The sequence below is a fragment of the Carassius carassius genome, chromosome 35 (assembly GCF_963082965.1).
Source record: "Carassius carassius chromosome 35, fCarCar2.1, whole genome shotgun sequence".
Lineage (NCBI taxonomy): Eukaryota > Metazoa > Chordata > Actinopteri > Cypriniformes > Cyprinidae > Carassius > Carassius carassius.
In genome coordinates this window covers 12,647,312-12,670,323 of record NC_081789.1, presented here as the reverse complement: position 1 = coordinate 12,670,323, position 23,012 = coordinate 12,647,312, and the positions used below count along the sequence as shown (strand labels likewise).

At 39.0% G+C, this 23,012-nt stretch overlaps 1 protein-coding gene across 2 annotated transcripts; it reads right to left on the bottom strand.

The window, feature by feature from the left end:
- Positions 1-337: 337 nt before the first annotated feature.
- LOC132115988 (sialic acid-binding Ig-like lectin 7) lies at positions 338-23,012 on the bottom strand. 2 transcript variants are annotated; one of them, XM_059524470.1, is made up of 7 exons: positions 22,911-23,012; positions 5,935-6,330; positions 5,339-5,653; positions 4,997-5,236; positions 4,837-4,930; positions 4,682-4,724; positions 338-578 (listed from the first exon to the last, which is right to left on the bottom strand). In XM_059524470.1, the coding sequence occupies exons 2-7, from the start codon at positions 6,305-6,307 to the stop codon at positions 381-383; spliced, it is 1,263 nt and encodes a 420-aa protein (XP_059380453.1). In that variant the 5' UTR covers positions 6,308-6,330; positions 22,911-23,012; the 3' UTR covers positions 338-380. The 2 variants fall into 2 exon arrangements, with proteins under 2 accessions (XP_059380453.1, XP_059380455.1); XM_059524472.1 differs by having other exon boundaries at positions 338-572.

Sequence of the window (23,012 nt, the reverse complement as noted above, 5' to 3'; positions counted from 1 at the left end):
TTTTCATGTACATTACACACTAAAGGAAGTTGAAAATGCAAAAGAAATAAACCCACAAAGTGACCATTTTAATATTTTATTTACATAAATATTTGCATCTTAAAGCATCTTATATCAAGTAACCAGTATGTAAATTATGAGTATATTTAAGAGCATTTAATATTATTCTAGTTACATTCCTTGGAGCTGCTGGAGTATAGAATATTATTTACAGCAGATAATGTTAAACCAGTTGAAAGATGCTATTATGGGATTTGTGAAAACTGGTGACTGTACATTGCTGTCAAAAGTCACAGGCCCATAAACAAGAGCAAGATTTAGCATGAACAAAAGTCACTTTTCTGAACTTCGTCAATTTTCTGAGCACAGTTGATTTGTCTCTATCTCTGTGTCACTTGAAGCTCAGAATACTCTGTCTCTGAGACATTGTTTGAGTATTCCTCTGTCTTGTGCCCCGTCTGGAGTTTGGAGAAGTCAATTTCACCATAGTGGAGATCATCAGTTTCTTTCTCCTCGCCATTCTTGCTGATCGCAGTGGCACTGTTTATAGCCATTGTGTTTCTGTTTCTATCCTCAGTCTGAGTGGGAGAAATTTGAGAAAAGCTGTTTTTAAATCACTTTCGTTCTGCTGTAAAAGAAGCATTGTTTGTGGAGATCATACAGTGAGTGAAGTGAATTAGTCTTTAGAAAAATAGCAGAAAACAATTTACTTTTATACAAACAATTTACAACATTGTTCAGTATGACAGTTGCTGTCTTTTCTCAGTAGATATATTCATATTGTCACAGTGTCTGGGTTGTGTTCCCTGGGGTTCCACTAGGTGTCCTCAGTTCCCACGGTGTTTATCATATTATCACTTCCTGTCTCCTTATTTGGTCACCTTCCTCCTTGTTTAGTTAATTGATTGTTCCCCACCTGTCTCCTGTTTCCCCATTATCCTTTTGTGTATATAACCCGGTCTGTCTTAGTATGTGTCACGGAGTCGTTGTTAATTCATGTCCGTCATCTTGTCGTGCTCTTGCCTTGTGTCCTTGTTTGTTTATGTTTGTTTATGTTTGTTTATGTTTGTTTATGTTTGTTTATGTTTGTTTATGTTTGTTTATGTTTGTTTATGTTTGTTTATGTTTGTTTATGTTTGTGTTTAGGTTTGGTTTGGTATCGACCTCTGCCTGGACTGTTTACCCTTTTGGATTGCCCTTAATAAAAGACTTACTCGCAATTGGTTCTATCTCCGTGCCTCATTGGATCCCTGCCGTGACAGAACGACTCCGTCCTTCTAGGAACCAGCGGTATGTCGTCTTTCCGTTCCCCAGCCAAGATGGCGGAGCGGCGAGCCAAGTATCTTCGGTTGATCGCCCTCCGCCAAGAGGGAAATGAAGTGGGTGCCCTGGCTCAGGTGTTCTGGTCCCTGGCCGAGGGCATGGGCTACAATGATGCGGCCCTCAAGGACTATTTCAATGGCGGGCTGGATGATCCAGTGTCTCAGGAGGAGATGGCGCAGTTAGAGACACTGGAATTCTGGGAATTCGTGCGCTACCTGCAGCATCGGCTTCGGTGGGATGCCCCAGCCACTTCTGCCTCTTCCGGCGGGGTGGTCGTCAGCCCAGCACCACTGCCCAGGATGGCAACCAGCCAAGCGCCACAACCCAAGATGACCGCCAGTCCAGCACCATTGCCCAGGATGGCTACCAGCCAAGCGCCACAGCACAAGATGGCCGCTAACTCAGCGCCAATGCCCAAATTGGCCACCGTTCCAGTGCCACAACCCAAGATGGCCGCCAGTCCAGCACCACTGCACAGGATGGCTACCAGCCAAGCGCCACCATCCAAGATGGCCGCCAGTCCAGCATCACTGCCCAGGATGGCTACCAGCCAAGCGCCACAGCACAAGATGGCCGCTAACCCAGCGCCAATGCCCAAATTGGCCACCGTTCCAGCGCCACAGCCCAAGATGGCCGCCAACCCAGCGCCAATGCCCAAATTGGCCACCAGTCCAGCGCCACAGTACAAGATGGCCGCCAGCCCAGCGCCAATGCCCACTTTGGCCAACGGTTCAGTGCCACAGCCCAAGATGGCCGTCAGCCTAGCGCCACAGCACAAGATGGCCGCTAGCCCAGCGCCAATGCCCAAATTGGCCACCGGTCCAGCGCCACAGTACAAGATGGCCGCCAGTCCAGCACCACAACCCCAGATGGCCGCCAGCCCAGCACCACAGTACAAGATGGCCGCCTGTCCAGAGTCATGGCCCAAGATGGCTGCTTGCCCAGCGCCGCTGCACAGGATGAGAGTCTCAGCTGACCCTCCAGAGTCGAGTCAGGTGCCCGTGGACCCTCCGGAGTCGAGTCAGGTGCCCGTGGACCCTCCGGAGTCGAGTCAGGTGCCCGTGGACCCTCCGGAGTCGAGTCAGGTGCCCGTGGACCCTCCGGAGTCGAGTCAGGTGCCCGTGGACCCTCCGGAGTCGAGTCAGGTGCCCGTGGACCCTCCGGAGTCGAGTCAGGTGCCCGTGGACCCTCCGGAGTCGAGTCAGGTGCCAGTGGACCCTCCGGAGTCGAGTCAGGTGCCAGTGGACCCTCCGGAGTCGAGTAAGGTGCCAGTCACCGCTGATCCTCCGGAGTCGAGTCAGGTGCCAGTCACCGCTGATCCTCCAGAGTCAGGTGCCAGTCACCGCTGATCCTCCAGAGTCAGGTGCCAGTCACCGCTGATCCTCCAGAGTCAGGTGCCAGTCACCGCTGATCCTCCAGAGTCAGGTGCCAGTCACCGCTGATCCTCCAGAGTCAGGTGCCAGTCACCGCTGATCCTCCAGAGTCAGGTGCCAGTCACCGCTGATCCTCCAGAGTCAGGTGCCAGTCACCGCTGATCCTCCAGAGTCAGGGCTAGTCACCGCTGATCCTCCAGAGTCGAGTCAGGTGCCAGGGAACTCTCCAGAGTCAGGGCTAGTCACCGCTGATGCTCCAGAGTCAGGGCTAGTCACCGTTGACCTTTCAGAGTCAAGTCACCTTTGACCATTCAGAGCTGAGTCAAGTCACCTTTGACCATTCAGAGCTGAGTCAAGTCACCTTTGACCATTCAGAGCTGAGTCAAGTCACCGGTGATCTTCAAGGACTGAGTCAAGTCACCGGTGATCTTCAAGGACTGAGTCAAGTCACCTCTGATCTTCATGAACAAAGGCAAGTCACCTCTGATCTTCATGAACAAAGGCAAGTCACCTCTGATCTTCATGAACAAAGGCAAGTCACCAATGATCTTCATGAGCAGTGTCAGGCCAGCACCGATCTTCTGGAGTCCAGTAGAGACACCATGGAATTACCAGAGTCGCGTCCTCCCGTTGATCCGGCCGCACAGAAGTGGTGGGCTTCTGATCCGCCCTGGGGGCTTTGTGCATCGACCACAGGGATGTGGTGGTCTTCTGCTCCGCCCTGGAGGGCTTCCGCTTTGACCACAGGGGGGTGGTGGTCTTCTGCTCCGCCCTGGGGAACTCTGGCCTCGACCACATGGTGGTGGTGGTCTTCAGCTCCGCCCTGGGGAACTCTGGCCTCGACCACAAGGTTGTGGTGGTCTTCTGCTCCGCCCTGGGGGGCTTCCGCTCTGACCACACGGACATGGTGGTCTTCTGCTCCGCCCTGGGGGGCTTCCGCTCTGACCACACGGACATGGTGGTCTTCCGCTCCGCCCTGGGGGGCGCTTGCCCTGACTACACGGTTGTGGTGGTCTTCCGCTCCGCCCTGGAGGGCTCTGGCCTTGACCACAAGGGTGTGGTGGTCTTCTGCTCCGCCCTGGGGGGCTTCATGTTGTTTTTTTCCTTTGGTTTTTGTGTTAATGTCTGTCCCTGTTCCTTTCTGTTAGTCTGGCCCTCCGTCCCTCCCCCTGAACCTCCTCCTCCCTCCTGGTCTTTCTGTGTTGTGTTTACATTCTGGTGCCTGTTCCCCATGTTTTTCTTTTCTGGCCCTCCGTCCCTCCCCCTGAGCCTCCACCTGTTCACCTCCCTCCTGGTCTCTGTTTTGTGTCTGTCTGGGAGCCGCTCCGTAGAAGGGGGGTACTGTCACAGTGTCTGGGTTGTGTTCCCTGGGGTTCCACTAGGTGTCCTCAGTTCCCACGGTGTTTATCATATTATCACTTCCTGTCTCCTTACTTAGTCACCTTCCTCCTTGTTTAGTTAATTGATTGTTCCCCACCTGTCTCCTGTTTCCCCATTATCCTTTTGTGTATATAACCCGGTCTGTCTTAGTATGTGTCACAGAGTCGTTGTTAATTCATGTCCGTCATCTTGTCGTGCTCTTGCCTTGTGTCCTTGTTTGTTTATGTTTATGTTTGGTTTGGTTTGGTTTTGTTTGGTATCGACCTCTGCCTGGACTGTTTACCCTTTTGGATTGCCCTTAATAAAAGACTTACTCGCAATTGGTTCTATCTCCGTGCCTAATTGGATCCCTGCCGTGACACATATACTCAGAACCATTCAGGAACAATTTTACATTTTGTAATGATTATGTGACTGAATCATTCACTCAACTGAATGGTTCAAAAACACTGATTCATTCAGGAATCAAACAGCTATGGTTTGAGACACAGATGTGCACAGACATCAGTTCTGCTGTGACTTTATTCTGAACAGTTTTTCTTGTTTTTTCAAAACAACTGGCAATATTTAACTTAAAATTTAAGTTACTCAATGTTACTTTGTACCTGATCACTTCCTATGACATGGGCCTGTCTTGAAGCCTTTTTTCTGTTGCAAAAAAAAAAGAGAACACATTTGAAAATTCATAAATTCATAAAACATGCAATTAATAAATACAACATAAAAGACATGAACTACATTCCTGTTAGTATCTTTTTACCTCATAGTGTAGAAAAATACAGCAGATAACAGAAGAAAAGTCAAAAGTCCTTCTGTGCAGCCAAATATCACCAGATGAGAGAGTCCACTCCATCCTAAATTACAAAAGCAAAAGTTCATATCATCTGAGCATAGAAATACAAAAACTGTGCTTTATTTACCTGTGTGCTGGGCCTCTTCTGATGACTGATTTCCATATTTGTTTTGTGCAATGCAAAGGTATGATCCTGTTTGAGTTTGGGTCAAATTAATTTTCATTCCCCAAGCTATAGGTGTCTCCTCTCCATGTTTATACCAGGTGTAGTTCAAGTCATTTGATGGACTGGCGTGGCTTTTGCAGGTCAAAGTCACATTAGTGCCAACAGATGGAGTAATGATGACGTGAGTTTCTTTTGGAGGAACTTTAAGAAAAACACAAGAACATATACAGGGTTAACAATTGATACATTTTCACTTTAATCACATCAAGGATCATTAAAACAAATTAACTTTAAATCTCTTACAGAGGAGTTGTAGCATTACTACTGTCTCCACAGTTGAGGCATCAGGCGTATTTCTTGGATATGTAGCAGTGCAGGTGATGTTCCTTTTGTGATCTTTGTATGAAACTTTGAAGGTCAGCTTTGAAACCACTGACTGAGTTTTATCAGGTTTCTCCTGTAACTGTGTTGTATTGTGGGCAGATTTAGGGATGTTAGACCAGGATATTGTAGGAGGTTGTTTGGGGCAGGGGGCTTCAGCAGAGCAGATCAGATTGACTGTAGTTTCCTCCATCACTGTCAGATCATTGGGTTTAAGTTCAGGAGGTTCTGGTGAATCTACAGGGTAAATACATGTAAGAAGGTCAGGTTTTCACACTCGGGGTGAGGTTTAGCACATTTTACAAAGTGTCAGCTACTACATGCATAAAACCTCCCTAATGAAGAAGATACAGTTTTATAATGTTATGATATTTTTCAAAAATTTAGTTTGTTGACACATACATATAGAAAGTAAAATTACTATCAATATATTATGTTATTAATATTTACATTTCTTCATAAAGTTGGGCAAATTCATCTCTTACTTTGGTGTGTGGATGGTCTGGGATGACATTTACCTGTGACATTGATCCTCACAGTCTTTTTTGTAACATCTGTACTGGGGTTAAATGTTGCTTCAAACACATTTGGCTTCATTTCCAGTCTGAAGTAATAGATGTCTGAATGATTCATCATGATGTTATAGAAGACAGTTGTGCAGTTCCTCTCACTGAGATTTCCAGTCATCTGTATGTCACTGAATCCTCTAATGATGTTTTCACTGCTGTTAAACGCTATAAAACCATCTTTTTCTGCAAACTGTGATTTGGTTTTTGTCCAGATCCCATAAATAGATTCTGCCCTCTTACGTTTGTCCTCAAAATCAGAGATGTCGAATGTGCAAGGAATCTGCACACAGGAGCCTGTTAGAGCTGTTACTGTCCGAGGCATCACAGCAGAGTAGATATCATCAGCTGGAACATAAAAACACATTAGGCATGCTATAGACATGAAGAAATGAGCATTTGGATTTTAACCCTTTCACGCATAGTGGTCACTACAGTGGACAGCTATTAAAAAAGCATTTTCTTGAATTTGCACGGGTTTTTATGGCAAAGTTGCACATCAGCCTCTTCATTGGATCCTGGTGCATCATCCTATAAATTGCAACCAAGTGGCAAGCCTTTGTGTTTCAATTTTTTCCCCCTCCAAACCAAGATGGCCAAGGGTCAGTCAGACATGCAAAGTTGCTCCAGAATATCCACCCATTCCTTCTATCCTAGGAGACTCTTGTAGGTACAAAAAATATTGCAGCATAAAGCAATATCTAATGAGTCATATCACAGTAAAATTTTCCAAGTTTTGATTTTAGATTGAGAGAAAACTCTGATTAATCACATGTCCACTGTAGTGGACGTCATGCATGCAATGGCTATATTTCAGCTACAATTCATAATTATAATGTGAATATTGTTTTTGAAATTTAAAACTTAAAAACTTAATATGCATTGACTTTTTCTACTGTAAATAAATGTATTTGTATTATTAAAATGTAATTTTCATTGACATCGAAAAAAGTCATGTGCTTACATAATGTATGACACTTGTAATGCATTACTTTACTTGTTAGATCAAAAAGTAATCTGATTTTATAATGCATGTTATTGTAATGCGTTTTTTTTACTAATAACATCAAAAAGTAATCTGATTACGTAATGCATGTTACTTTTAATGCGTTTCTTTACTTGTTACATCAAAAAGTAATCTGATTAGGTAATGCACATTACTTGTAGTTAATTACTTGTTAGATCAAAAAGTAATCTGATTAGGTAATGCATGTTACTTGTAACACATTACTTTACTTGTAACATCAAAAAAGTAATCTGAATGGGTTATGCATGTTACTTGTAATGCGTTGCCCCCAACACTGATCATTTCAGATGAGATTGAAAAAACGTATCGCTAGGTTTTCTCAGAGGAGGGCTATGATAGAAATGTGCATGTCCATCTTGAACATAATCATAATTATCAGCTAATAAGGGTAAATCTCCATACTCTGGTGCACTGGAGACTCCCTGAGTGGTTTCCACAGTTGTACCTTGACAGGCTGTAGAAAATTCTGATGGAATCACGTCCTCATGTTCTGATATCATAGATACGCGAAGTGCAACTTGTATGAAGTTGTATGAAGCCATTGCAATATTTTGCATTTATATTTTTTGTATATATTTTATAGTTTTCACATTATTTGATATAATTGCATTGATAAGTTTGTTAAATTCACATACTTTATCTGTTTGATTATTGTCTTATATTTAATACAGTATATCTTCAGTTTAAACCAACCGCATGCTGTCCACTCAAGTGGACATCTGAAGATCTCTTTGAAAAATTTGTAAAAAAAACTAAAATAAAAATCAATTCTTGTTTTTCATGCCCTAAGAGCAATAAAAACACATAGGAAAAAAATCCTGACTGAGGTTATCATAATTCATGCATGAAAGGGTTCCTATTAACCCTAGTGAATGTATTTTGATTACATTACAATTACACTTTAAACGTGGATTAATATTATACTAATAACAAACTGAGGTCATATATCCTTTACTTTTAGTAGCTAAATTTAATAACCACTGCAATAGCATTCAAAGCAAACTTGAAGTGTGCTAATAACATTATTGTGTGCTTTTAATGCAAATAATGAATATTTATAAATTATAGAATATATAACCAGATGTGTCAATAAGCTGCCTGCAGATCGAAGGGGGGCTGCACGTGTCACCCCACCCCATACCTACTCTGGGGTGCGTTTCCCAAAACCATAGTTTTGTTTATATGCTTTATTAATTCAATGCCATTCACATAATCAAATTAACATTAGCTGCCAGAGAAAAGAGAGAGAGAAATTAGTTACATACATTTAAATGATTTCAGAGCATTACATGTTTTCAATGCTTTTTTGTTTTCTGTTTGTTCCAAGAGATTTATATATAATTTGAAGTCATTTATAAAATGCACAAAATTTGGTTTACATTGAGCCCACTTTTTCTTATGTATATGGAATTTCTCTAACAAAATAAACAATTGTATAATATGTTGTTCTTACAACATACATCAAATATACACATTTCTATCATACCTTTAATTTTTCTGTTATTATAGAATTCCAAATCTTTCCAAAATAATCTTGAGTAAATGCAACGGAAAAAAAAAGACGTAAGATAGTTTCCTTTTCTTGACCACAAAATTCACAAGTAAATGAAATATTAAGCTTAAATCTTTCCAAAACATGCTTAGCAGGATAAATTCTATGACGTATTTTGTAAGACACTTCCTTAATATTGTTATCGATACAAAACTTATTTGGCAGTTTCCACGCTTTAACCCAAGAGATATTACCAAATAAAGATGACCAAAAAAATCTTGCTGCAGGTAAGGAGACAGAACAAAGAGCATTTCTTATAATCTTATTGTTACACTGTTGTTTTAAAACATCAGTATTTTCAATGAAAATGTTACCAAAAGGGTTAACCATACTGATTCCTTCTAAGTTACAGTTTTTTTTAAAGTAACATCACACACTTTGGAACTGCATCAAAAACAATCGCAAATTCTCTTGGTTTAACTGGTAATGGAAATTCAGTATACGATAACAATTATCCATGGGAATTAACTAACTGTCTCACTAAAAGAATACCTTCCTTGAACCAAGTATGATAGAATAAAGATTTGTTTTTAAATGATATGTCCTTGTTGTTCCATATGAAATAGCTTTGGGGTGAAAAATTGTGCTTATAGACCAATTTCCATGCTAACAGGGCTTGTCTGTGAAAACCGGCCAATTTATCAGGACTTCTGTCAACAGGAAATTACATTTCAACAAGTCTATGCCTCCAAGAGTATTAAATATATAATTAGGAAATGCATTCCAAGGGCTTTCTCTATTCTTCATAAACTCTATCAACCATTTAATTTTAAAAGTGTCATTGAGAGTATTATAATCTAAGACCTCCAGTCCCCCTTGCTCTTTAGGATTACAAATTACCTCCTTTTTTAAATAATGTGTTTTTTTCCCCCAAATAAAAGTATAAAGAATCTGATCTAGATCTTTAATAATCTTGGGAGGCACATCTAATGTAACTCACAATCAGTTAACAATTCCTTCTTCTTTTTACACAAATTAAAAATATCCTCAATAATAGATTTTTTCTTAAAATTTTTATTTTTTGTTTCTAATTTTCCTTGATTAATAAATGCCTTTCTAATATCAAACTTAATTAATTCCCAATACTTTCCATATGATTTTTCTAACTATAAAATGTTTCTATATTTTTCAATAATACTTTTAATTTTTTCCTTTAAACATTCATTTTCAAGCAATTTGTTATTTAATTTCCAATAGCTGGCATGCTTTTTAATGAATTTTTCTTGTACCATATTTATTTTTATAAAAATTCCTTTATGATCTGTCATTATGCAAGGTTCTATCCAGGGACGGACTGGGAATAAAAAACGGCCCTGGACTTTGACTAAACCCGGCCCAAAGCAATCAGCACGCAGAAACTCGACAACAGTCTGTCTGCGCCATCTTTGTGTACTGTTGATTTAAACACTCAACTTAAACACTCTCTGTACTGTCAGGTATTTTGTCTTCTTCTGAGGGTGGATTGACAAAAAAAAAACTCTAGGATGTGACTATCAGACTTGGGGCGCTTAAAAGTAATTTAAAGTTGAGCTGGATTGAGTGTCTTTCTCTGCTCTTGGTCTAAGCTCAACCTGAATAAACAAATTATGAAATGGATAAAAAAAAATTTTTTTAAAAAGGTTTTATTCCAAGATATAACAGCATATTATACAATCTATTCCATGCTGTCTTAAAATGAATTTATTACTTAATAATCTTAATTTATGCAGTAATTAATCTTACTGCACAAATAATAATACCACATCTAAATGAAAATACACCATTACAAATGTAACTTATTCAAAATCTTCAAAGTTTGTAAGCATTAACTGTAACATTACCAACATTTTTAAAAGTAAAAGCATAAAATATTTCTTAATTTTAGCTACTGCATGTGGCATTTTACAACTAAAATGTTGAAGTTTAGCTGTTTTAACTACTGTAATCATTAAAAATGTAGCAACCTGAATATCACTTCCTAACATAATCCCTAGCAAGTAACTCTTTCTCCTCTCATGTTCTATACTTACTGTATTTTCCGGACTATAAGTCGCACTTTTTTTCATAGTTTGGCTGGTCCTGCGACTTATAGTCAGGTGCGACTTATTTATCAAAATTAATTTGACATGAACCGAGAGAAATGAACCAAGAGAAAACATTACCGTCTACAGCGGCGAGAGGGCGTTCTATGCTGCTCAGTTCTCCTGTAGCCTACACTGAGCAGCATATAGCGCCCTCTCTCGGCTGTAGACGGTAATGTTTTCTCTTGGTTCTTGGTTCTAAATAAATGCGACTTACAATCCAGTGCGATTTATATGTTTTTTTCCTCGTCATGACGTATTTTTGGACTGATGCGACTTATACTAAGGTGCGACTTATAGTCTGAATGAGGTGACGACTGCGTGCGTGGTGGGTGGTGGGCCGTTCTGTGATTCTCCAGATCACACATATGGCCAGTCCGCCCCTGGTTCTATCAATACAGAGGTCACATTATTAGTTAAATCATTAGACACTAACCAATAGTCAATACGAGAATGAAGAGATGAGTCCTTATTACTCCATGTATATTCTTCGTTGTCTGGATTTTTGCTTCGCCACACATCAATAACCTTCTTAACCATACATTATCCAATTCAATAAAAGGGCCTGTGCCCGGTTGCATGAAACTCCTTAAGAAAGGGTTTCCCTGAGGGAAACCCATCCCTGAGGTAAGGGATCATTAAGAGCGTTGCAAGAAACCTCTTAACTGTCACCCTTACCTAAGTGTTTATACTAAGCGTTTCACAGTAGTTTCTGACAACATACGGCAAAGATCACCGCGGTTGCTATAGTTACTACCTCTAACAGTAAACAGAACATAACGAACCACAAAGCCAAACCCTTGCTAAAATCACACTTGTATTAATATATTTTTGCTATGGAGAGTACAAACATAACAGAAAACAAAAAAACGTAAACCAAACTGGACAGAGGAGGAAAAAGCAATTATTGTTTTCGTAAGTGGTTATAATAATAATTATAATACTTTTCAGCCTTTCATCTACCATTCATCGTCTCCAAGGGATTATTACGATCATTAAAAACACGCCTTGGTATTTCCTCCTCTTCAATTAACACTAAATCAGCAATCGTATTTTGAGTTTAAGTTGACTTAAGGGAGCTGTTTTGGTCCCTTAAATTTATTAAGGTGAAATGGCCACTAAGGACTTTGTAGCAACGCTTAAGGGAACACTTAGATAATTAAGGGGGAAAACTTAATAACAGCCTTAAGTTCCTTAAGGAAACCCTTAGGGTTTTTTCTTGCAACCCAAGTTTCACTAAGGGTACCCTTAACCTTATATCTAAGGGATTTCTTAGCTTAAAGAGTTTCATGCAACCGGGCACTGGTCTAGTTTTAGGAGGCCATCTATCAATGCATTAAACACAGTATTGAAATCTCCTCCCCAAATAACTTGGGCTGAAGGATAAAGGGAAATAAAATGCTGAATCCTAGATTCAATATTTGAAAAAAGTATTCCGTTGTTTACTTTGTTATTGGTGGCATAACAATTGACTACTACAAAATGGATATTAATTTCGGTAAGCGATAGGAGAACAGAGTTTGGCTGACAAAGAAACATTTGGGTTTCATTGTATGTAATAGTTGTAAAATGTGAAAAACAATTTTGAATAAGATTTTCAAATGTTAAACATTATTTACACAATGGATCACTATTCACTATTCTTAAACATGACACGATGAGGTTGTTTTTCAGTGCCTATGGTCAAAGAACAGACACAATGCTTAGACATACAGATACAATGTATGCAATTAATGTATGCTTATGATATTCATTATTATTATATTTATTATTGGTAGTTCTTTCTCAGATTGTCTAAACCGTTAAGCTCTGTATTTTACTGTTAACTCAATGCAATAAAGAAAAATGTGTCCATTTTAAAAAGACTATTCATTTAAATATAAAAATTAACTCACATGTTGTTTCAATGTTGCATTCTCTGTAGAAGATACTTTAAAATCTTAGTAATAGGAAAAAATATGTGACAGAAGTAAATGTGCATTTATAATAATAAATACACTGATGGGGCTGTGAAGGCTGGTAAAAACTGGTTATTAAAAAAAAAAGATTAAAGAAAGCATGACACAGGATGCTCAAACCGATTTTATTAAGACATAGATACATTTGTAGTGGTTTGTTTCAGGTTTTGTATACAAATTGTACTAGTCTCTCTCCAATGACAATTCTAATCAAAGCGAACTATTAAAAATAAAGCCCCACAAATGAAATATATAAAAAGCGAAATACACCAAACAGTAAAAACTATATTAGGTAAGATAGGTTAAATTAGCTTATTGGTGTGCCTGTAATCAATCAAGCAAAACATGAAAGACAATTTATCATATTAGGTCCTACTCAAACTATCCATTGTTTTGGCACGGTTGCAGTTAATGCTAATTAACGCTTAACATTGACACTTCGTTACCTATTCAATATAATCCATTAAATCAAATAGAGTTTTGACGAGCGTGCACTGATATTTATTTTCAGTTCCATTCGTTTGCACGTTGTTTCAAGGACACGCCCACAATAAGGGAACTAATGAATATTCATGTTAACTCCACCCAAGGGAACATTTTTTTCACGGGAACCGAATATTACACAACACCGGTCTTGGTTTCACTCTTCTGCCATCATCCGAAGTTTTAAGCCGGCCAAGTCGATGTGACACCATCTGCTACCACCCGTTTATCCCCGTCCGAAACCACCGCTTTGCAAACTTCCATGACTCTCATTTTCACAATTTTATTAGTTTGTTCGGACAGCCCATACAAACGCAGGCACCATCTGCGGCTGTAACGTTCCTGATCATTAATGTTTGTGTTCATTTCCTTCACCTTTTTTTCCAGAAGAGCATTCGCATTTTTCAGCCTTTCGTTTTCTTTCTGCAGGACCATCACATCATCATGCACTCAGTGTTGGGGAGTAACTAGTTACATGTAACGGCGTTACGTAATTTAATTACAGAATTAATGTAACTGTAATTAGTACTAAGAAAAAATGAGTAATTAAATTACAGTTACTTATGACATTTTTAACGATTACAAAAGGGATTACATTTGAATATTTACACACATCCACATACAGATTTAACTGATTTATTTCCCAAATTGCACTGACTATTCTGAGACATACCGCCCTAATAATTTCCGGGATGCGGAAATACAGTCTGGTTCGTAGAATCCACGCCCTAATAATTTCCGGGATGCGGAAATACAGTCTGGTTCGTAGAATCCAGTCATAAAAATGGAATGCCTAACGCGGACGGAATATGCCACATTTTGGATGACTAGTCAAAAGTAGGTCAGTACACTTGAATCAAAACATGACATGGACTAGTGTCTGTGAACATTAAGCCCCAAAAATGCAATATATGACTCCTGCACGTTCTGCCTGTCTGTGGAAATCAGGCGCGGACTGGACACCGGGAGAACCGGGACAATTCCCGGTGGCCTGGCAGCCGATTTTGCCACACTATTTAATATCATTAAAGTATAATTGCCTGCCGAATGTACTAAAGCGATCATTTGCGAATCCGCCGTTTGATAATTAAATCTCTAATAAACCATGAAGTGTTAGTCATGACTCGCGCGCTCTCCGCGCCTCCGCCAAACGGTTTGGATCAGACTCAGAGTAATCAATGCGAGAGAGAGAGAGAGAGAGAGAGAGAGAGAGAGAGAGAGAGAGAGAGAGAGAGAGAGAGAGTGGACTTTGGAAGCGCACAGCTGGAGCAGAGAAGCAGAACTATACTGTTCAGGGTTTCAGGTCAGTTTCATCTGTAAAGATGCTTTTTTGTCTTTGTTTTTTTATTTATTTAATCAAGCAGCAGCACTTTGCTCACCAGTCATCACTCAAAATACTATATAAAGGACATCATTATTATCAGTTGTAATGTTACAGTAGTAATTTAGCTGAAAAACAGATCAGATTTTTTTTATAGGCTTAGGGGGAGCTACGGACAGACAACAACACAACCCTTACGAAAATTAATGTTTTAATATATTTCTATAAATCCATAGAAAATAGTTACTATTGTTTAACTGTGGTAACAAAAAATTTAAAATGATTTTACAAATTGAGTTATTTAAAAATAAATACAAATCCATTTGCAAAAAACAAACAAAACAAGGTTATTGTATATAGGCTATAAAAAAAAGCATGGTCAATTTTTGTAAGGAAAACATGACTCGTGTACAGTATTAGGATTTTTCTATAAAGATATTGTATTGTAAAGTATAGTTTTGTTCAATCTTGAGTATTAAAGTCATGAGAGAGATGGATAACAGGGCAAAATAAAGAGACTGTAGAGAAAAATGGAAGTGAAAGTGCAGTTCAGGAGAGAACTTTTAATTATTTTGCATGTCCCCAAATTAAAGATTTAAACCTTTTTTTTTTATGTCAGGTCCATACCAAAAATAGTTTTGTCCGTGAATTTGTTTGTATGAGTTTGAATTTTCCAGTCTGAATTTTTTTCCCAGTCCGCCCCTCCTGTAAATTAATGGCAAAGACATGGTTTCATTTACTACACATAGGCCTACTGAAGCTCGCAGTGTTTTCAACCCCTGCCGCCTCAATATAGGAGTACACGAGCACATAAACATAATTTCTAGAACTGTTCTGTGTCACTTCATGTGCATTTTACTTATTTGAGACTATACTATAATCATATACAAAGAGACAGCAGTTTAAAAGAAACACCAATGTTTAGGATTTTATTACACAGAATACGTCACATGCTTATTAGATAACTGTATTTGAGTTGATGTATATGCTTTTATTTATTCTTTAATTTTCACAAATTTAGAAAAGTAATCAAAAAGTACTCAAAAGTAATTAGTTACATTACTTTAATAAAGTAATTGAAAAAGTTACACTACTATTACATTTTAAACAGGGTAACTTGTAATCTGTAACCTATTACATTTCCAAAGTAACCTTCCCAACACTGCATGCACTGAGGTGAGAGATTTGCCCAAAGCTTCAATGTTGGAAGAATTCTCTTTAACCATTCTTTCAAACTGGTCGGATCGTTCATTGATTTTCTCAGAGAGAATTCGAATAATATTTTCCTGCACGTCATTCAAATAAAGTTCAGTTTGTTTGGCAGAGGAGTCAACGATATTTTTATGTCTTTTGGGAGGTTGATTTTCGCTTGGTGTGTTCCAAGAGGGTCTGGCTGCAGACTTGCACTTGCACACTTGCATTCTCAGACTTGCATTCTCAGACACTTGCCCTTCCGCTAGCGACATCACTTGCAGTCTTTATTTTATTTATTTATTTTTGTTCTATTTATTGATAACTTTTTGTTTTAATCTCTCAACATTTTACAACAGTAGCCAGGTGGCGAAGACAAGAAAAAAGAAACTAAATTACAATGTCACTTGCAATCGCTACTTGCACTCTCCGCTACCTGTGACGTCACTTGCAATCAACACAAATCGTGCGTGTTGCCAATGGAGACAAGACGCTGTGGTGGTGATTAAACGATAAAAACTAATTTAGTACTATAACGTACAGGGTCCTGCAAGAAAAATACAAGACCCGCAAATCCGTGGCCAGAACACCAGAATATGAAAGCTTGCGCAAAGTCTCTCGCTAAGCGTTTTCCTCCTGTAGAAAAAACATAAACACTTAACATGACTTAATGTATTAAGATGCTATTGAAATATCAAATTAAATATACAGTTCATTATTTTAATGAATATTTATATAGTATTTTCCTCACATTCCACAAAATGTGGCATAATGGACAATGATAAAGGCCAAACTCAATATGCTTCTCTACATTATTAAAATACATTACTATTAAATGTACAGGCAAGCAGGTGAGCCCAGAATAAACGCAACACGCAAAGTTTCGCGTTAAGCATTTTTCCATATAGTTTTTTCCATACTAACAACTCGTTAGTAGCCTATCACTGTCTTTGTCCATTAAGCTACATTATGTGTTTTATTTATAAAAATAAAAATATATAAATATATATAATTTATTTTTATAGTGTTCCTGTAGCCTTTCGCCGAGCCCCGCCCCCCTTAGTTACTGTTGCTACTTCCGACAAACAAATGGTCAAACACGACCAGCGCGACAGTTTGCCATGACAGGGAAGAGGTATACCCGTGCGTGTCAGTGACCTTTTTTTGGAGTAATACCTCCGCGATATCCTCCAGATCGAGGCAAAAGGGGTTACAGTATGCCGTGGAGGGAAAAAAAGCGAAATCTGAGAAACACCATGACCTGTACCTCAAATGCAACCAGCACAGCCTTGTGTACCAGTCATGCTCTTGCACTGCCGGGAAAGTTCTCTTTCATATGTTATGGTCTATTTTTGTCTATTGCGAGTAGCTATTTTTATTATTATCTTAGTGAGTAAAGGTTTTAAAAATGATAACTAAATACTAATTGAGTCTTAAATGCATAATGTAGACTATATAGGCTAATGTTGGCATTATTCTTTTATTAAATTTCAGCTGCTATGGCGAAGCAAATAAGGCAGAGTCTTTATCTTAATTAATTTCGTTATTGCCAAATACCCATCTTAATTTAGAATTTATCTTAATTAAAATTTTTAAGAAAGACTCGTTTTTATTGGTGCGTTGGCCTATTTATAGGCTAAATGAGTCTATACGCAGGGCTATTTAGAGTTCTGAGATGAGTCCTGTCAACAGAATTACAGCTCTATTCTAGTGTCCGATTTACAAACGCCGTGGGCGCACCGCTTCACCATCTTGCTTGGAGTCAAAGTTTGTCGGAACTGCCTCACATAGTAACGGTTGCTATGATGTGTGATTGGACAATGGCCGTTTTGGGGGAGGGGCCGGCGTAAGGCTAATTGGTAGAGCATTTGCTTTATCAAGCACAAGGTTGGGGGTTCGATTCACCGGGAACACATGATGGGTAAAAATTGATAGCCTCTGAATGCACTGTAAGTCGCTTTGGATAATAGCGTCTGATAAATGGATAAATTTAATTTAATTTTTTTAATTTTAATTTTAAATTTAATTTACAATAATTTTCTATAGGAGGAAAATGTTAGTTTATTATTAGTCTATTAGTGATGTCCGATTCGTGAACGAATCGTTCAATTTAACCGGCTCTTCTTAGTGAACCGGTTGAACCAGTTCACCAAATCGAACTGAATCGTTTGAAACGGTTCACGTCTCCAATAAGCATTAATCCAGATTGAGTGTGAGTGAAGTGACATTCAGCCAAGTATGGTGACCCATACTCAGAATTTGTGCTCTGCATTTAACCCATCCGAAATGCACACACACAGAGCAGTGAACACACACACACACACACACTGTGAGCACACACCCGGAGCAGTGGGCAGCCATTTAAATTGCGGCGCCCGGGGAGCAGTTGGGGGTTCAATGCCTTGCTCAAGGGCACCTAAGTCGTGGTATTGAAGGTGGAGAGAGAACTGTACATGCACTCCCCCCGCCCACAATTCCTGCCGGCCCGGGACTCGAACTCACAACCTTTCAATTGGGAGTCCGACTCTCTAACCATTAGGCCACGACTTCCCAAATCCACAAATTACTTAAGATGTTAACTTTTTTAACGTGACTGACACTCCCTCTGAGTCAGAATAAACCAATATCCCGGAGTAATTCATTTACTCAAACAGTACACTGACTGAACTGGTGTGTAGACCGAACTGAAGATCAAGATGAACACCGAGCCCAGCCAGATAACGAACGAATACGCCCACTGCTGGAGCAGTTCTCGTTCTCGAGTCAAGAGCCGGTTGCATCGGTTTTCGGATCACCAGTACACTGAACTGAGAATCGTTTCTGTCGGACGTGTCCGATTTGAGAACCGATGAGCTGATTCTCATTCTCGAGTCAAGAACCGGTTGCATCGGTTTTCGGATCACCAGTACACTGAACCGAAAACCGTTTCTTTCAGCGTCCGATTTGAGAACCGATGAACTGATGCTACTGCGCATGCGTGTAAAGTATTTCGGAAAGTGTGATAAAAGATCTATATACATTTTTATTATTATTATTATTATTTTATTTTATTTTTTTAAGATGAATGTTTCTAATCTGTATATTGTAGATTATGTATAGGCCAGAGGGGGTTTCAGGGAAGTTGGACAATAATTAAGAACTCTAAAGACTCTATGTTTAATAGGAATAAGGGATGATTTATGAAATATGTGTACTGTATTTATAGTTAATGATGACACATTCACAAATTGAGTTTGTAGTAAACAGAACATTAACACGAGTAGAGCAGCTGATTATACTGAACTGCAGCACGTGCCGGTTAGAGTGATTCTCGTTCTCGAGTCAAGAACCGGTTGAATCGGTTTTCGGATCATCAGTACACTGAACCAAAACCGTTTCTTTCGGACGTGTCCGTTTTGAGAACAGAGGAGCTGATGATACTGCGCATGCGTGATTCAGAGTGAAGCCGACTGACTCACAGCGCGTCTGAACCGAACTGATTCTTTTGGTATTTGATTCTGAACTGATTCTGTGCTAATGTTATGAGCGTGGGTAAACCGAGGGCTTGAATGAAGGGGCATTCTGGCGAAACGTAAGTTCATTTAATAACAAATACATCGCAATGGTTTATGTATAGTGGGTTCTGCGCTGATGACACCTAATTTATTTACTTTATATCTTCAAGACTTAAATCCTCATATGCACATTATTGCTGTTACTGTATTTGGGTGCGTTGTTGCAAAACTTAATTGTAAACTTTTCATGATTATGAGGTTTTTAACTGACTAAACTTATGATTACTGACTTTATATATTTGAATGTTTGATAGACGTGACGCCATTACGTCATCGCCAATGATGTCATTACGTCGAGCGTAAAAGAACCGGTGAACCGGTTTTTTCAACCGGTTTATTGAATCGAACCACCTGAAAGAACCGGTTCGCGGAAAAGAATCGAACTTCCCATCACTATAGTCTATACATTAGTCTATTGCAGTGTCATTTATCAACGGCATGACAAATAATTATATGTAACAATAATTGTCTTGTCATGCTATATAAATTAAAACAATACTGATACATGCTTTTAATTTCATTTCTTATACTCTGATGCTATGAAATAATCAAATTTTCAACAATTATTTAATTCATAATTAATTATTCTATCTGAAGACCTGATGGATAATCAACCCAATTAATTTATTAAATGTAGTGGGTTGTTCGTCTGTTAGCCTAAAGATCAGCGTAATTTAGCAAAACAATCATTTCAGGACATGGAGGGTTACAGGCTAACTTTTTTTCTTTTTCTGTGCATTATAATAAAGGCTTTGTAAAACTGCACAGCGTTTTTAGCTTTTTTTTTTTTAACATACTCCACCCTACACCAACTGAACACATTTCCTGTCATGAATGCCTGTGAAAGACAATCGAACCAATCAGAGTAGGCATCTGCAGGCTGCAGCCGGGTGTTTCTCGGCCTATCTCGGAGCATTACGGCCTATGCTCTCAATGTCAAATGCAGAAATGTTAATCCATGCATTTATGACCTCAAGGTTAGATTATTGTAATGCTTTATTGGGTGGTTATTCTGCACGCTTAGTAAACAAACTACAGCTAGTCCAAAATGCAGCAGCAAGAGTTCTTACTAGAACCAGGAAGTATGACCATATTAGCCCAGTCCTGTCCACACTGCACTGGCTCCCTATCAAGCATCGCATAGATTTTAAAATATTGCTTATTACTTATAAAGCCCTGAATGGTTTAGCACCTCAGTATTTGAATGAGCTCCTTTTACATTATAATCCTCTACGTCCGCTACGTTCTCAAAACTCAGGCAATTTGATAATACCTAGAATATCAAAATCAACTGCAGACGGCAGATCCTTTTCCTATTTGGCGCCCAAACTCTGGAATAACCTACCTAACATTGTTCGGGAGGCAGACACACTCTTGCAGTTTAAATCTAGATTAAAGACCCATCTCTTTAACCTGGCATACACATAACATACTAATATGCTTTTATTATCCAAATCCGTTAAAGGATTTTTAGGCTGCATTAATTAGGTAAACCGGAACCGGAAACACTTCCCATAACACCCTATGTACTTGCTACATCATTAGAAGAATGGCATCTACGCTAATATTTGTCTGTTTCTCTCTTGTTCCGAGGTCACCATGGCCACCCGATCCAGTCAGTGTCCAGATCAGAGGGTCACTGCAGTCATCGGATCCAGTACGTATCCAGACCAGATGCTGGATCAGCACCTAGAAAGGACCTCTACATCCCTGAAAGACAGTGGAGACCAGGACAACTAGAGCCCCAGATACAGATCCCCTGTAAAGACCTTGTCTCAGAGGAGCACCAGGACAAGACCACAGGAAACAGATGATTCTTCTGCACAATCTGACTTTGCTGCAGCCTGGAATTGAACTACTGGTTTCGTCTGGTCAGAGGAGAACTGGCCCCCCAACTGAGCCTGGTTTCTCCCAAGGTTTTTTTCTCCATTCTGTCACCGATGGAGTTTCGGTTCCTTGCCGCTGTCGCCTCTGGCTTGCTTAGTTGGGGACACTTCATCTACAGCAATATCATTGACTTGATTGCAAATAAATGCACAGACACTATTTAACTGAACAGAGATGACATAACTGAATCCAATGATGAACTGCCTTTAACTATCATTTTTGCATTATTGACACTGTTTTCCTAATGAATGTTGTTCAGTTGCTTTGACGCAATGTATTTTGTTTAAAGTGCTATATAAATAAAGGTGACTTTGACTTTCTCAACCATAGAGAGAAGAGTCTATAAAAGGTTCTCAACACTTCGCGCATTGCGTGTCAGTCACATCACTTGGTGTGATTTCGCCTCTATTCACGTCATTGACATTGCATTACTAGGTGTGAATATACCTTCAGTGTTCTTTTTACTAGAAGTAAACAGACAGTTCCCACCAATGAAAGCACATGTTATATGGATTTAAAGACTGTGAATTGTTGAGTAGTTTTAATACAGGCGCAGTAAGCGGCACAGTTCCGTTCGTTGGTGGAAGAATGTGAACGTGCAGAACTGCTTCAGTGTTTCAGTGAATGTAGATCAACATTTCTCTGCGCACTTCAACTCTCAATGTACTGCTGTGTTTCTAATGTAAAACGCAATCAAATGATTTGGCGGTCGAAATACGCTGCGGATTTAAATTTGGCATGAATAGAAAATATTTGAATACATTTTACATTATTACTTTTTATGCAGTTAACGTCTCTGAAGTTTGTGTAATTTTTATTGACTGGTCAGGATAATTTTTTTTTATAATTTGTTTAGTTATTCATATTTTCACAGGCCAAAGGGCTGCAGTCACATTTCAAAGTGCAATGTTGGCGTTGTCTGTACGGGACATAAAGAAACATGAATTGAGGAATAGGGTTTTGGTACCTGAGCAAATAGGCTATAAGAATGTCTTTCACCATTTCAAACTAATTAGCTATGTTGTTTAGCCTACGTCTTTACTTATGTAATTAGTTTCTGTAAAGCTGCTTTGCAACCATGCAGAATTGTGATAAGCACTAAAAGTGAAGTGTGGTTAAATTATTGAAAAAGCTAAAGGTCATAATTCTAAAAAGAAAAAAAATATACTGCATGATTATGAATTATTATTATTATTAGCAACTCAAAACATTTATTTGTATCTATACTATTTTTATACTCAGCAAGTAGAACTCAAATACGGTGAATTAATCTTAACAGGTCAACAGAGGATTCAATAAAAATAAATTAACTAAGTATCCCTTCAATATTTAACAAATTAAATTGTTTTATTTTCAAATTGCTCATTGTTACATTTGCGCTGTAGGCAAAAGCTGTCTTTGGAAATTTTGCCCTTACAGCACCTTTAGAAATATACTAGATGTCCCTCTCATTTTCAATTCTCATAAAAAAATATAATAAACAAATAAAAAAATGACACAGCATCATCTTAAAATAATTAAATTATTCTCAGATTTGAAATACATGCTCAGACTTGTGTCTTTTTCTGGAATGAGTTTCTTAACTAAAGGTTTCTTCAGAAAAATGTGCCAAGTCTGCAAAAAAGATTCCCAATAGTGTGCACTCTAGTCTAGTTCAGTCTGAGTTCAGATGTTAAGCAAAAGTACAGAAAAACTGATTGAATGTGATTTTCAAATTTTTTTTTTGTGTTCAGAGAACACCATTATGTTACATCACTTTTTAAAAACATGTTGTAGAGGGAATTAAGAACTTAATTACAATTAAGAATATGCATTTTTCCATAATATAATACACATTCTAAGCAAGAATTTGTGCTCTGCATTTAACCCATCCTAAGTGCACAGTGCACACACACCCGGAGCAGCAGGCAGCCATTTAAGCAGCAGCACAAGGGAGCAGGTCAGGGTTCGGTGCCTTGCTCAAGAGCACCTCAGTCGTGGTATTGCCAGCCCGAGAC